The 15,404-nt window shown below is 35.0% G+C and overlaps 2 protein-coding genes across 5 annotated transcripts; one reads left to right on the top strand and one right to left on the bottom strand.

Annotated features, from left to right (window-relative positions):
* The first annotated feature begins 2,417 nt into the window (after nucleotides 1-2,417).
* On the top strand, nucleotides 2,418-7,493 carry LOC107924389 (sporulation-specific protein 15). Of its 4 annotated transcripts, none has more exons than XM_016854819.2 (13): nucleotides 2,418-2,800; nucleotides 3,028-3,212; nucleotides 3,292-3,395; nucleotides 3,534-3,614; nucleotides 3,937-4,049; nucleotides 4,140-4,226; nucleotides 4,563-4,765; nucleotides 4,858-5,059; nucleotides 5,153-5,203; nucleotides 5,305-5,403; nucleotides 5,490-5,549; nucleotides 5,923-6,044; nucleotides 6,225-7,493. In XM_016854819.2, exons 1-13 carry the CDS (start codon nucleotides 2,552-2,554, stop codon nucleotides 7,333-7,335), a joined length of 2,667 nt encoding a protein of 888 aa, XP_016710308.2. In that variant the 5' UTR covers nucleotides 2,418-2,551; the 3' UTR covers nucleotides 7,336-7,493. The 4 variants fall into 4 exon arrangements, with proteins under 4 accessions (XP_016710308.2, XP_016710307.2, XP_016710309.2 ...); XM_016854818.2 differs by having other exon boundaries at nucleotides 5,920-6,044; XM_016854820.2 differs by lacking the exons at nucleotides 4,563-4,765; nucleotides 4,858-5,059; nucleotides 5,153-5,203 and having other exon boundaries at nucleotides 5,920-6,044.
* Nucleotides 7,494-12,260: 4,767 nt separating this feature from the next.
* Nucleotides 12,261-12,710, bottom strand: LOC107923553 (uncharacterized mitochondrial protein AtMg00820-like). The gene has a single exon (XM_016853741.1). It carries the CDS (start codon nucleotides 12,708-12,710, stop codon nucleotides 12,261-12,263), a length of 450 nt encoding a protein of 149 aa, XP_016709230.1.
* Between the last annotated feature and the right edge of the window lie 2,694 nt (nucleotides 12,711-15,404).

The raw sequence follows: 15,404 nt of genomic DNA, 5'->3' as shown, positions 1-15,404 counted from the left end.
TTTTTCTTCAATTTTTGATGATTTTATGAAGTCAAAATAGGGGAACTCGAAATCATTCTGACCGTGTCTCATAAAATTTATTATATCTCATGATTTACAATTCCATTGCTTACATCGTTTCTTCTATAAAAAAACTAGACTCAATAAGCTTTAATTTCATATTTTATTCATCCTCTAATTAGATTTCTAAAATTTTTGGTGATTTTTTAAAATTAGACTACTGCTGCTACCCAAAACAGTTTTAATGCAAATGTTGATTTCTATTTTACCCCAAATTTTACAGTTCATACAATTCAGTCCTTACTCAATTAACCCCTCAATTGAGCTAATTTTTCTAAATTAATACTTTAGTCTATCATTTTAAACTACTTCATAACCCCTGAAAATCAAAATTTTAGCACTAGGCCTTAATTCCAAACTCTTTCATAATTAGGTCCTAAAATCAATTTCCATCAATTTTACTTGATGAAATCATTATACATCAAAATTAAAGCTTTAATTCTATATTTATTCATCATATTCTTCCAGCACTCATCCATAGCAACTTTAAAAATTAGCCATGGAATCAAAAACTAATGACATAGTAAGTTGGACCCAATTGTAAAAGTCCAAAATCTTAGAAATTTCAAGGAGAAAGTAAGAATTAAACTTACATGAAGCTAGATTATGAAAACCAGCTTGAACCCTCTTCCATGACTGTTTTTCAGCTGATGAAAATGAAGAGAAATGAAGAGAATTCTAGATATTCCATTCTAGTCCCCTTTTTATTTAGTAAATTTTGTTATTTTCCCATTTTGCCATTATTTCCTCAATTTTCCTGATTTTTCTCTGCTTGTGCGGCCCAAAGTATCTCCTTTAGGCTTATTTCCACTTTAGGTCCTTCCTTATTTGACAATTGAGCTATTTAATCCTTTTAGTAACTTTTACACCTTTTTCAAGTTAGTCCTTTTTATTTAATTAATCACCCAAACGTCAAAATTTTCTAACGAAATTTTAATACTACCTTATTGACACTCCGTAAATATTTATAAAAATATTTATGGCTTGGTTTATAACACCGAGATCTCGATACTTTTTTTTCTTAATTTATTGACCAAACAAATCTTTATAAAACACAATTTATTATTTCAAAAATATTTTAAAAGCTACATTTGGCTCATAAATATTAAATAATATAATATAAGAGTTCATTTTTCAAATTTGGTGGTCTTGAACTACTATTTTTGACATTGCTGAAATTTGGGCTATTACAGTTTCATCAGTAATCTTGTCCTGAATCGTAATTATGCCAGTCCGTTAATTTGTTCTTTTCTTTGTTTTTTTTTTTTACATTGTTTAATTTGAGTAGGGAGGGCTTTGCTTATCTAATTTATGTGGTTGAGAGCTTTGTTAAACGTTTGTTTTTGTTGATTACAATTTATTAATCATAAATTAAAGATTTATACAAGAAAAAGAGGAATTGAGTGTTGGGAAGTACGAAACAGAAGCGCATGAATGGCAGGAATTGAGTGTGAGCGCATGTGAAGAGATTGTGGGTGGTTACAACAAGCGGAAAGTGCTTGTAGTTGTAGCAGTAGGCAAGGCAAAGCTTAAGTTGTGACAGTGGGTGGTCCTTCCTGTTTCGGCCCAAACCTTTTTATTCTCTTTCAAAATTTCGATGTGGGATCAAAATCTTGAAATGCTGCACTACGAATTGCCCATGCTCCTTTTTTTTTTTTTTTTGATGTTTCCCAACGTCTCTAGTTGCCAATTTATTTCAAATGAAAAATCGTGCTTCCCAAAACGCCACAGTGGGTGGCTTGGGTAAGTCATAACTGCTCAAAGAGGCCTACGGCTTCTGGACTGACCGATATGATGGCAATACCATAACTATTGTAATCATGTATTGGTATGACTGATGTTTGGGAAGACAGTCAGCATGGATTGCCATTTAAACGTTTATCAGGAGATAACAGCCACCCCCTATGGTAAATGTTAAATCTGTCCATAACGACGATATCGAAATTAAGATCCAAACTCAGGTCCCGGCCCACAACCTGGAAGTCATGTCTTGCACAACAAGCCATGTATCGAAATTAAGATCCAAACTCAAGTCCACTAATAAAAGCTGAAATTTGAAATCTGTCTAAAACCAAATACTATTCCTTCTACCTGATGCAACCTGTTGCTTTTTGAGAGATTCCAATTTCTAAACAACACTAAAATTTTATTATTTGTTATATTTTTTTTAAAAAGAAAATTGTTTTTGGTATATTAAAAAATAAATATTTTTTTACTGACTAGTAAATGACGTAGTTTTGTTATTTTGACAATAAGATGAGCTGACCAAGTGGATGTTTCTCATTGGATAAAAACCGGAAATCAACTAAGGATCAAATAGTAATTAATTATTTAAGCCGTTTATCAAAAGAAATAATGGCTACAATTGATTGTTGAACACAAAAATTAACGCAACAGCGACCAACCCGTGTACCACTGATACAAGGCAGTTAGGGCTTCAAAATCCCCGTATTTTTCTTTTTCTATTTTACTTCGCACTCTGCTTTCATCAATGGCCACAAAGGAAGATGAAGAAAAACCAGAGACACCAATTCCTTCAAAGCCAAGTCCAAACTCCAAGGACTTTGTGTCCCAGCCCAAGCAAAACGATGTCTCTCCGCCTTCTAAGTTGTCGTTGAGTACCAAAGAGTTAATAGTCTCAGCCGCCGCCAACATCTCCTCTCATCCTCTCCAAACCAACGATCCCAACGTTTGGGGCGTTCTCACCGCTATTTCTAACAATGCCCGCAAACGCCAGCAGGTTTCCCTCTTTTTTAAACCCTAAACCCTCTCTCTCCCTGTCTTCTCAATTTTATTTTGGTTGTCAAATTTCCCATTTTTCCACAACTTTTATTTACATTATAAGGCTTCAATTGCCTGACTGGTTAAACTGAAAGGAAAGGGATTGGAAAAAAAAATGAAAGAAACGATCAGACAGAAATCGTAATGTACAAGTAAAAGGCTAATGAGGAGATATCATTTTTCTAGGGTATGAATATGCTTTTGACTGCGGATGAGCACTGCATTGGTCGATCAGTAAAGGAAATAAGTTTCCGAATTGATTCAAATTCCGTTAGCGCGGTACATTGCAAAATATATAGGAAGAGAGTGACCAATGAAGATACACAGCATGCCCCCAACTGTTATACATCCGTTTTCTTGAAAGATACAAGGTTAATGTGCTGTCCATGATTTCTTATTGGTTTTAAGTATTTCTAAATTCTGATTCTTTTATCTATCTTTTTTTTTAAGCACAAATGGGACGTATCTTAATTGGGAGAGATTGAGAAAGAATAGTCCTGAATTTAAAGTCCAACATGGAGACATCATTTCATTTTCTGCCCCTCCACAACATGGTAATACTAATATCTGTATCGTTCACCGCCTTTTCTTTTATTCAGATAACTAGCATGTGATTGTTCTTTGTTTCTTTCATTTCAAAAGATATTTGAAGCTTATAATGCCTTGGAAAGTAACTGTCTTCCTGTTTACAGAACTTGCTTTTGCGTTTGTATATCGAGAAGTTCTTACCTCTATGCACCCAGCAGAAGGTGCATGTGCAAAAAGAAAAGCTGGTATATATATGAAAAGCTCATGCCTTTATTTTTAGCAACTCTTTATTTTCTTTAAAATTTCCATAAAATTGATATAAACTTAGTGAGAAATAAATGCCATGACTATCTTTAAGTTTTCAAACAACAACGAAACAATTAACAGGCGCATGTGTAAATCTGTAAGTCTAATGCTGTTATTGATAACAGTATTGATAGCTTGTTTTAGACTCGTTTTCTTCCTTTTATATGGTTGTCCTGTCTTCTTGAGGATAAATATACTGAAGCATTACTATGAAAAGCGTTTGCCCCTAATAAACTTCAAATGTTTTACTGGTCATCCCAGACTGTGCAGATGAGCTTACCTGTGAAAACAAAAGATTAAAAGGTATTGGCATTGGTGCTCCTGAGGGTCCTATATCTCTTGATGATTTTCGGAGTCTTCAGCGGTCAAACAGGGTATCCTATTTTAGTTTCATGGGTCTAATGATTGTTCAAACAATTAATTTATGTCACATTATAAATAATCCTGAGAACTGATGAATGCAGGAACTGAGAAAGCAATTGGAAGATCAGGTGCTTACAATAGATACATTGCGTAATGAGAATCGTGCAACCGTTGAGCGTCATGAAAATGTATGCTCTTCTGATGAATTATGACCTTTCATTCTTTCTGATTTATGTCTATGTTTGGGTTCATTGAGTTGGTTTAGCCAAGTGTCTATGTTACTGGATACTGTGGTTCCTGTTTGACTTAATTCAAATTCATGCATTCCACTTTGATTTTACCTGGCTATTACTTTCCCAGAAGAGAAAAATAATGTACAACATGGTGTCAATGATATTTCATGGGTCTCTTTCTAATTTTATGCCATTTTTTGTACTGTATGTTACTATTTCTTGCTTTTAACTGGTTACTTTTTTCATCCTTGGTGATTAAGAATTGAGATATATAGTTATCTATTTCTGAAGGAAATCAAAGAGATAAAAGAATCAGTTGCGATGTCATACCTTGATCAGATCAAAGAATTGCAAATTTTGTTAGATGGTAAGCAAAAGGAGCTTGTAGAGGTCAATCGGATATCAGCTGAACAAAAGCATGCTATAGAAGACCTTAATGAAAGACTTAGTGCTTCCCTCCAGTCATGTACTGAAGCAAACGAAAGGATTAAGAAGTAAGAAATGAAGGCTTTATTAACCATTGCCAATTTATGGCACCAAAAAGAAGACAAGAACAAGATATAATGTCCTAATTTTATACTTTTAGTCAGAAGGCATCTATAGCTGAACTTAAGGTTCAGTTAGATGAAGAGTGGGACAAGAGACGAGAAGAACGAGAAAAAGCTACTGCTGATTTAAAAGCAGCGGTGCAAAGAGCTCAGTTTGAGGCTCAAGAGGAACTGCAACGACTATCAGATGTTTATTTAAAACGAGAAACAGAGAAAAAGGAAGTAATTAATAAGCTTGAGGTCCGAATAATTTTCCTGTGCTTGCTTCGGTTTTGATGTGTAATTTATTTCTAGAGAATTGAGAAATGAATTGTTATGCATCTCCATTCTTAGGAATCACTGAGAAAAAGCTCAGCACAAGTGGAAGATCTGGTGTCCAAGCTGGTATTGTCTGCAGGGCCATCTGATTTTGAAGTTAAACACATGATACCAGTTTTCTACATAATCTCTGAAATTTTTGTTCCTTATTTCCCTATCTTCTGCAGGAAGACACTAGGCAGAAATTGGTCGATTCTGATAATAAAGTTCGCCAACTAGAAACCCAAGTTTGCGAAGAACAAAAGACCTCTGCAAATACAAGAAAAGTAAACTTGTTTTTCTTGTGCTTGCTTATATGGTCAAGCATATACAAATAGATTCCTTATCTGACATTTAATGTGCATTTGAGCAGAAAGTGGAAGAACTTGAACATGAAATAAAAGGATTGAGGAAAGAACTTGAGACTGAAAAGGTATAATTTTATATCATTTGCCTTTTACTTCACTTTGATGTTATACTTTTTTATTTCAACTGTTTGAACTCTCTTTCTGCCATACAAGATTTCAATTATTTATTGATTTTGTTGATAACTTGCTATCGCTTTCATTAATCTGCATGTAAATCTGGGTAGTACCTGCAGCTTTTGAAAGCATAAAAAAGAAAATGAATGTTGTGTTATGAGTATTTTTTATCTGAACACACTACAATTGATTTCTTCAGTCGTACCTAGATTGGCGTTTATCAGATAAATAGATGAATCAATCTGGGTACAGCAAACCTCTGTTCTTCATCATTATGAAGTTAGTCTATTGTTAAGCTGATGTTTCCTTTGCGGTTGGTAGCAGGCAGGCCGAGAAGAAGCATGGGCTAAAGTTTCGGCCCTTGAGCTTGAAATAAATGCTACAATGCGAGATCTTGATTATGAGAGGAGGAGGCTAAAAGGTGCCAGGGAAAGAATTATGCTTCGGTATGACTTCTGTGACAATAGCTATTGTTTGATTTTTAGTTGCAGTATTGGTGTAAGCATTTTGCTGAGCAAGGTTCTATCCTTTTGTACATTGTGGCCTTTGGTATTAACATTGGCTGCCATCAATACCTAGGAATTTTATGAATTGAGGATGGTGATATTTTTGTGGTTGCTCCCCAGAGAAACACAGCTACGAGCATTTTATTCTACAACTGAGGAAATCTCCATACTGTTTGCAAAGCAGCAAGAACAACTGAAGACAATGCAGAGAACTCTGGAAGATGAGGAAAATTATGAGAACACATCGGTTGATATTGACCTTAACGTACAGTACCAGAATGTAAATGGAACCAGAGTTAGAGAAAAGGCTCCTACTGGCCATCGTGAAAATAGTACCATGAGGGAAGGCTCCACTACTTCAGCTCAGAGGGTTAATATTTCTAGTGATGAGGCCAGTGTTACTGAGAAGCATGACTGCGGTATGAGAAGTCAAGATGTTGGCGAAAATACACAGGAGGCAGAATTTACAAGTGCTGATCGTTCTGTTAAAGGCATCTTTGGTTTTGACGTTGATGGTGTTGGTACAACACCTATTCTGGAAGGAGATCCCATTGGTACCGAACGTGTCCTTGAAACTGAAAGCTTTGGAATTGGGGTTGAACCGAATATAGATTTGAACAGGTGTGGAACTTTAGGTGGAGATACAATGCAGTTTGATTATGAAACTAATGCACATGAAAGTGATGAACGGGTTCAAACAACTTGCCTAGATACTTCAGTACAATCTCAGTTGAATAAACCACACGAGACTCAAAAATCCACAGAAGACAAAGAAGGTGGAGGCACGACCATGACAACAGAACTTTTAGCTTCAGAAGGTTTTGAGAGGCAGGCCAACGGTACTAATCCTTCCGTCCATGGAGAAAATGTCTTACCTAAATCTAGAGACAACGATAAGAATCGTGCTATGGTAGGTGAGAATCAAAGTAGATCATCTTCCGAGGCTACTACTTCCACGCGTAATGATGAACGTCAAGCATTGAGTGAGATGATTGGAATTGTTGCTCCTGATTTGAAAGAGCAATTTGTGGGTGCTGCTACTTCTGACTCAGGTACTGAAGATTGCGCTGACAGCGAGGATGGTGATCATAATAACTACAGAGTAGCTGCTAAGTCTGGATCAATATCAGATGCAGAAACAGAGGGAAGTGATCAGGCTGATATGGATCAAAAGCATAATGATAAAATGGATGACGATGATGAAACTACAAGTGAAGATTTCGTTGGGTAGCAGGCATGCCCTTATAGTATGAAACCTTGTTCATCTCCTTTTCAGTTTCCAGTTCATATGCATTCAGTTTCTTGTACATTATTTAACGCTTAAAGATGCATACCAAAAGTGCGTACATTGATCAACTCAATTCCTAATAATTAAAGATTTAATAGGTATGCATGGTTCGAGAGTTATAGTAGTATTACTCACTGTAAGGATCCTTCATATATGCCTGATCTCTTGCCAAACTTGCTGTGCCTACTTTTCAGTTTGCACATTTTAGATTTCTCGGATGGAATTGATGGTTGAACTACACTGGTTTACTTATGAATTAAGGTTTTAGGGTTTTTTTTTTTTCAACCCTTTATGGGGAATGAGAGAATGCAAAAGTCAAATGTGTGTGGATTTTCACGCCATTTCCATCTCTTTCTAGTAACTCGTAACTAATTCAGACCTCAAAAGTCAGAGACAACAATGAGTTGGCCAACCAGCCATCTAGGCAAAAAAATTGAAAAATTTCCCACTTTATTCAATTAGAAAAAGAAAAGAAAGAAGATATGCGTGGCAGAGGCTGGAGGGAGCTATGAGGCCCATGATTTGTTTGGGTTTTACTTTAAAGTCAGGCTCCAAGTTTCTGATTATGTAGACTAAAATTATAATATAATATAACTTGCTATAAATTGATCCAAAATTTTGAATATTCAAAGAAGCTATAATTGCAGATTTTTTAGGTTTAATGATGATAAAAAGAAAATCAAGAAAAAGGAGGAAATATTAGGGACAGCTGCATTCCGTAAGGTAGAGTGATAGATTAGTAATTTGAAATTTATAGAGTATGGGTGTGGGTATGGTGATTTGGACCACATGGACATGGTTGAGGGTTGTGAAGTAGTAGCTGCTCCACCGTTGATCACTCGTCATTATCAATGGTTGCATGTGAACTCATCATCCATAAAAGTTGCTCTCATCACTCTCAATAATTTCTTCTCCATTTCCAACCCCCAGTCTAGGAGAATAGCTTAAAAGGTACATAGAACGACAACTATTGAACATTCAATCATTCTTTTATATATTCCAATCCCAAAGATACAATCCAAATATAGGGCAATTAGCTCGTTTCCAAATGCCCACTAGAGATTCATTTCATTGTTGACTACTGCCTTAATATAATTCCATTGCACATGATACTACTACTAGTACTACTACTACTAGTGTGTTTCATTATTTGGTGATACTAATTTATGTTACTTCCCCTATTATTTCTTTTTAAAATACTTGTGCTCCGTATTTATTTAAATACGAATATATAAATATTTATATTTTATATTCAAATAAAATCCCAATAACTTACATAATAATATAAGAAATGAGTAAAGGTAAGCTATATTAGTGCGATGGTCTTACTTCCAATCAATTTCCTATCCATCTATATTCAAAATAGCATGATGAAGTTTTTTTTTTCCATTTTTTTTTCATTTACTACACTTCCAATCTATTACAAGGCTCTCTTTTTTTTTTTTTTTAACATTTCACAAAAATTATTGACAGTAGCCTCCAAATCTATGTCCTCATCATTGTTTTCAAGGCAAGAAATATTAAAGACTAAAAAGAAATGTGTAAAGATTTGTGATATTAGTCCCACTCATTTGTGGGCTGGGGAAGCCCAAGGTGATAAATTCCCTTCACCGCAAGAGAATTATTACCGTATCCACACTTGTATTGTCGTGTACTGGTTTTTTAAAATTATTTTATATGAGATTGAATATTTTTCAAATATAAATACTCACAAATTAAATTAATTTATTTATTAAATTAGAAATTATTACACATAGAGTAAGATTAGATGTATCTTTCTATCTATATATATAATATAGCAATTTGATGCTACAATAAAAGAAAACATTTCCTAAGTGCCACATTTAAAAATTTACCATTTGTTATTATAAAAAATTTCCATATGTATAATATTGAAAAAATAATTTGATGATTTAGAATCAATTAATTTGATAATCCAAAATCACCATGATAATATTTCATAATCATTTTTACCTTCTTAACAATACAAGTTTTCTTAAACAAAGGAAATATTAAATTTTACCATTACTACCAAGAAAAGAAGAGATGCCTTTAGGACATGAATAGGTTGTCTGCAATAAACATTTCAATATATTAGTATTTTTTTCTTGAATTACAGTTTATATAAAATATTGGTAATATTGTAAATAATTTTTTTAAAATACTTAAATAAATTTCATAGATTTCAAAATTTTTATTAGTAAAAATAATTTTAAGAAAAAAATCAAGTTATTATATGTTGTTTAAAATTAAAGTTTTTAAAACTAGACATTTTAAGATAAGTGTAAAATTATTTTTAAAAAACACATAAAAATAAAAAAAATTATTTAGTATACAGTTAACGAGTTTTTAAACTCACAAATAGAGTCTATAGAAGTATAATAAAATATTTAAAAAAAAAGAGACTCATATAAAAAATTTAAAGTTGCTTGTGGAATAAAAAAAATACAATACCACTATACCAAATACTCACCCTAAAAATAAACCATGCATGCAACCAATTTAGAAATCAATAAACATAAAAATAAAAAAAAATATATATTCCTATTATAAAAGTAGTAAATTTCAAACAACAAAAGTAAAATATTTTTATTGACAAAAAAAATTCAAGTATTGTGCATTTTTTTCGATATAATAAATACAGCCTTGAGCGAAACTAATAAATAGGCTAATTTACCTTTGAACATCTAAAATAATTCTCTTGAATTAAGTCCCGCACGGAATGGGGTGAAAACTCAAAAACTTGAATTTCAGTAAATCTTGACACCATAACCTTTATTATATGACCAACGACTGCATTGTGAGTCCTTAAAATATGTCGAAAACAAACTTTCTATTTTCGACACACCATTTGATGAGATGTTTTTCAATTTATATATATGATTTTAGAAAACCAAATTGAAAGGATTTTGATGTGCTCCATTAAAAATGAATTTTCTTAATATCCTAATATAATGAGAGCATAAAAGAATATTTGAATATTTGGATTTCGTTTTTTGACAGGTTCTTCATTTATAATGTATTTTTGAAGGAATGCAAATAAGAAGATAGGTGAAGAGAAAGATAACTATGTAAAAATGAGACAGGGAGGAGAAAAAATTAGAGCTCCCTCAAAGATTTAAACTAGGGTTTCGTATTTTTTGGGGTATTTTCATAAGAGGTCCTTCAAATTATATCAAGCTTATACTTTAGTTATAAGTCCTAAATTAAATCTAATAGCATTCATTTTAATTTTTTATCCATTTAATCATATTTTTATTTTATATGAATTTTGAAATATTATTGTTGTATTTAGCATGATTGGTTTGATTTTATAAAATTTTATGTATTATTTGCATTTAGAGATTTAAGATTATATCTTATCTTAATTTATCAATTCAAAGCAATGTAAATTATTTAAAAATAACAATAAAATAACATGTTGTATTAAATAGACATGAACAAGTACTCATACATCTCATGAGTATACAAACTAATTTATTATTAAAATAAAAGTTTTTCATCAGTATGAGTGATATTGATATAAATTTTACTTGAAATGCTTTCTTTTATTTATTGTTAGTAAGTATAGGAAAACAAAAAAGAAATATAAAATGAGGAATGACTGAATATTCTATTATTGATTTCTTGATTGAATCTGTACAGAAACTAGACTTATATACATGAGTAAGTGTCGACTGCTGCTAACCAATTCTACTAACAATATACCAGATTGTATGACTGATTGCTAACAACCTAACTTACCTTATACACTAACATTCACTCAACTTCTCAATACGTAAAACCCGAAGCAAATTTTGAAACCGAGTAAACAAAGAGACAGACAGGGGATTTGTGAAAATGTTAGCGACCTGGTCAGAGGCTAGTACTTCTTCGACAACAAGTGAACCTTGAGTGACCTTTTCGCGAACAAAAAACAGATCAAGTTCAAACATGAACTTGGAGTGTAAGGCCGGATTTGCAGCAACTGCTATTGCACCAGAATTATCACACCAAATAGTAGGCATATCGGCCAACGATATTTGTAGTTTCATTAGGAAAGAGACTAACCACGTAACATCACTGGTGGCCGCAACTAGACTGCGATACTCAGCCTTTGCTGTTGACCGAGAAACAACTTGTTACTTACACACAATACTCGGTTGTAGATCTGCGATCATCAAAATCCAATCCCCAGTTGGCATCAGCATAACCAATGAGAGATAGTCGGTCGAATGAACGAAAAATCCACCCATGATTTATGGTCCCACGTAAATACCGTAAAATTCATTTTACGGCCATCAAATGTACTGAAGTAGGTGCATGCATGAACTGACACACACAATTTACAACATAAGTAATATCAGGTCGGGTTTGAACCACATATTGAAGCGTACCAGCAAGACTTCGATATTCTATAGGATTAGCAAGGCGATCACCCTTATCTTTAGACAGGGCTGACGAACTGATCATTGGTGTGTGGACACTTTCTGCATTAGTCAAAGAACTTCTGTTAAGCAGATCCTTGATGTACTTGCGCTGGCACAAATGAAAACTTCCAGTGGAGGATGGGTGACTTCAACACCTAAGAAGTAATAAAGGTCCCCCATATCTTTAAATAATAGCTGAATAAAACTAGTTATACTATTAGCCATACTCCCCGTAATAATAATATCATCCACATAGACTAGAACATAGATGATGGATTCAGTTATTACAAGAATAAATAAAGACGCATCAGATTTGGATACGAGAAACCCAGTAGAAATAATAAACCTCTTAAATTTATCAAACCAGGCGCGAGGAGCTTGACGCAACTCGTATAGTGCCTTTGTTAGACGACACACCAATTGTTCACCGTTTAGACCAAACTGAACTTAACCAAGAGGTTATTGCATGAACACTTCGTCAGTGAGATCACCATTTAAGAAGGCATTGTTGATATCGACCTGACAAATCTGCCAACCATGAGAGACAACAATTGAGAGTATGGTTCGAATAGTAGCAGGCTTGACCACTGGAATGAACGTTTCCTTGAAATCATAATCAGGAACTTGCGAACACCTCTTTGCTACCAACCTAGCTTTACGCAGAGCAATAGTCCCATCAGGATTTTTCTTTACTTTGAAAAGCCACTTACACCCTATTACCTTACGTCCATAAGGAAGAGAAATAAGTTCCCAAATAGAGTTGGCCATGAGGGCATCAAATTCAACTTGGACTGCTAGTTTCCATGCTGGATCAGTAAGAGCTTCCTCAATTGTGCGTGGCTCATAATCAACAGCTTCAACAGATAGTGCCTTAGGTTTAAAAATCCCAGTCTTGAGCTGAGTAATCATGGTATAAGTATTCCTCTGTGGAGTAGACGTTGAATGTGAAGGGATAAGTCTGGAGCAGATGGACTATTCTCATTTGTCTAAGTTAAGGGCCAGAACTCTTCATGAGCAACCCCCAACTCAGCCAACGAATCTCTTGTTGTATAGATCATATAACTATTATGAGGAGTAGATGAGGAAATAATAGTAGGACTCTTGACTGTGGGAAAATGTTGAGGGGTAGTAGAATGATCAAGAGGAACATATGTGGAGACACATGGACTAGAGATCACATTACCCACAGTACATGAGGAAAACAAGAAGCGTCTTTCATTAAAAATAACATGACTAGAAACAATTACTTTACCATCTAGTGTGAGATAGTCATAACCTTTATGTTGGGAACTATACCCCAAGAATGTACACGAATGAGAATGAAACCCCAACTTGTGGCTCGCGAACGGTCTTAAATATGGAAAACAACAGCAGTCAAACACCCGTAAGTGATCATAGGTAGGCTTACGACCATAAAAAACCTAATAGGGAGACTGACCTTTCAGAATAGGAGTAGGTAAATGATTTATGAGATGAATGGCACTACAAAAAGCATAACCCCAGTAGTCCATGGGTAGACTGGAATAGGCTAAGAGAGTGAGATTGATCTCAACAATGTGTCTATGTTTTCGCTCAGCAATTCCATTCTACTCAGATGTATGTGGGCAGGGTAGACGATGTAGAATCCCAAGGTTAGCCAGAACAGATGTGAATGCACGATATTCACCTCCTCAATCACTTTGAAAGCTTTTAATATCCTTCCCAAACTGTGTCTTGACCATATTTTGAAACTGAAGGAAACAGTCGACTGCCTGAGACTTACGCTTAATTAGATAAACTCACGTAAACCGACTACACATGTTAATAAATGAAACATAATACAGACTAGTGCCACATACAACTGATGCCGGTCTACATAAGTTAGATGTAACTAAATAAAAAATATCCTTATATTCAGTAGACGAGTTTGAAAAAGATAGTTTATGAGATTTGCCCTTTTGACATGCAATACAAATGTTATCAAGACAGTTTATTTGAGACAACTTTGTACTTATCAAGAATAATTTTAATAGTCGAGGCAGACGGATGACCAAGTCATTGGTGCCATAATTCGAAAACATCATTACCATCATTACGAGCTTATAGTTTAGTGTTATGAATAGATGGAGCTGCAATAGAAGAATCAGGTAAGACCAGGGAAAAATAATAGAGCCCGTCATGAGTGTAGCCCCGTAATAAAATTTCTCGAGTCAGGATGTCCTTAACAACACAATAAGATGGATGAAATTCAAAAAATACATTATTGTCACTTGCAAACTGAGAAACAAATAGCAGATTCTTCCATATATTTGGAACGCACAGAACATTAGACAGATGAAGTATCTTACTCTTCGTAGGTAAAATAGAATTTCCAACACACAATATTTTTGTAAGGGTCCCATAGCCCATGAAAAGAGAAGATGTACTTAAGTATGGCGTGGACTCATGCAAAGCAGTAGTTTCCCGGCATACATGATGCATAACCCCTAAATCAAGACAATAAGAGGAGATCCCTACAGGCATAGGAATATAAGGATTTTCATTAACAAAATTAGAACCATATTGAGTCGTATTGATATTGGACCCGGAGGTGGTTAAAAAATCAGAGGCGTGAAAGCTTAGAAGACGAGGTATCCCGACGCATGGCGAGGCATTAACATTATGAAAACGGGCTATCGGTTTAGTCCGCCATGACACACCAGTTCTAGTATTTTGAAAAGAAAAATTTCTATTTGTCTTAATCCCAACAAAGTTAACAGTGGGCCCAACATTTTGGCCCACATTAGGGGCTGAAAGAGCTGGCCTATTATATGGCCCATACTCACGGTCTTGAGTAATTGGCCTACTAGATGGCATATTGGGACCAATATTTAGCCCATTTTGGAGACCCAAATCACGCGGCAAATTACGCTGAAATTGGGTGCCCAAATCATGCTGCAAGTGGACACCATATTGGGGGTCAACTTGATTAATATGCTCTCCCACATCATCACCAAAAATCCCATCCAAGTGACCAGCGTCACCTTGAGAATTAAAGAAGGGTTTCATAACCTTAGTAGCTGATAGGTTTGAGAAAGAAAAATTATGAGGCTGCCCTCCCCATACAGCGCCATAGATAGACTCCACCGGGACTGCCACCATGGGTCCAATGTACGGCCCAGAGCTAGCGAAAAAAGTCAGACCACCACGCACTGATGTGCACCAGCTAGACTCACCAACACCACTATCGCGTGATCCTTGACCCGCGTGACTAGAAAACACCGAGGCCATGGTTGGAGAAGGAGCAGAAGGATCGTCGTAGTCACGAACAAATCGATAGTAACATATTTGCGCCAAATGTCCATAGCGGCCACATATTTGAAACTAAAGTGGAGTACGAAATCCACGCCCACGAGCAGAAAGGAAAGAACAACCACCGCTTACTGAGTCAGTCATCGGTGCCATTAGAGTGACCGTCACCAGATTCGCGTGAAACGGCCCTTCATGAATCGCACGGGCTTGTCTATTCTCAAAATTGAGGAGCACATGGATGAGCTTCTAAAGAGGAAGCGGTTCTATCGAGAATGAGGCTAATGTGAGAATGGTATCGTAGTCCAATGAGAGGCCGACAAGAATGATTTCCAC

This window comes from Gossypium hirsutum, chromosome A11 (genome assembly GCF_007990345.1).
Source record: "Gossypium hirsutum isolate 1008001.06 chromosome A11, Gossypium_hirsutum_v2.1, whole genome shotgun sequence".
Taxonomy (NCBI): Eukaryota; Viridiplantae; Streptophyta; class Magnoliopsida; order Malvales; family Malvaceae; genus Gossypium; species Gossypium hirsutum.
The sequence above is the reverse complement of the archived record's forward strand: the minus strand, read 5'-3'. Positions and strand labels throughout refer to the sequence as shown.

Excerpts from the sequence above, each read along its gene's own strand:
- LOC107923553 (XM_016853741.1), bottom strand. The coding sequence starts at position 12,710 with ATGATTACTCAGCTCAAGACTGGGATTTTTAAACCTAAGGCACTATCT.
- LOC107924389 (XM_016854818.2), top strand. The coding sequence starts at position 2,552 with ATGGCCACAAAGGAAGATGAAGAAAAACCAGAGACACCAATTCCTTCA. Across the intron at positions 5,404-5,489 it reads CCTCTGCAAATACAAGAAAA|AAAGTGGAAGAACTTGAACA; the intron begins GTAAACTTGTTT and ends GCATTTGAGCAG. Across the intron at positions 6,045-6,224 it reads AGGGAAAGAATTATGCTTCG|AGAAACACAGCTACGAGCAT; the intron begins GTATGACTTCTG and ends GTTGCTCCCCAG.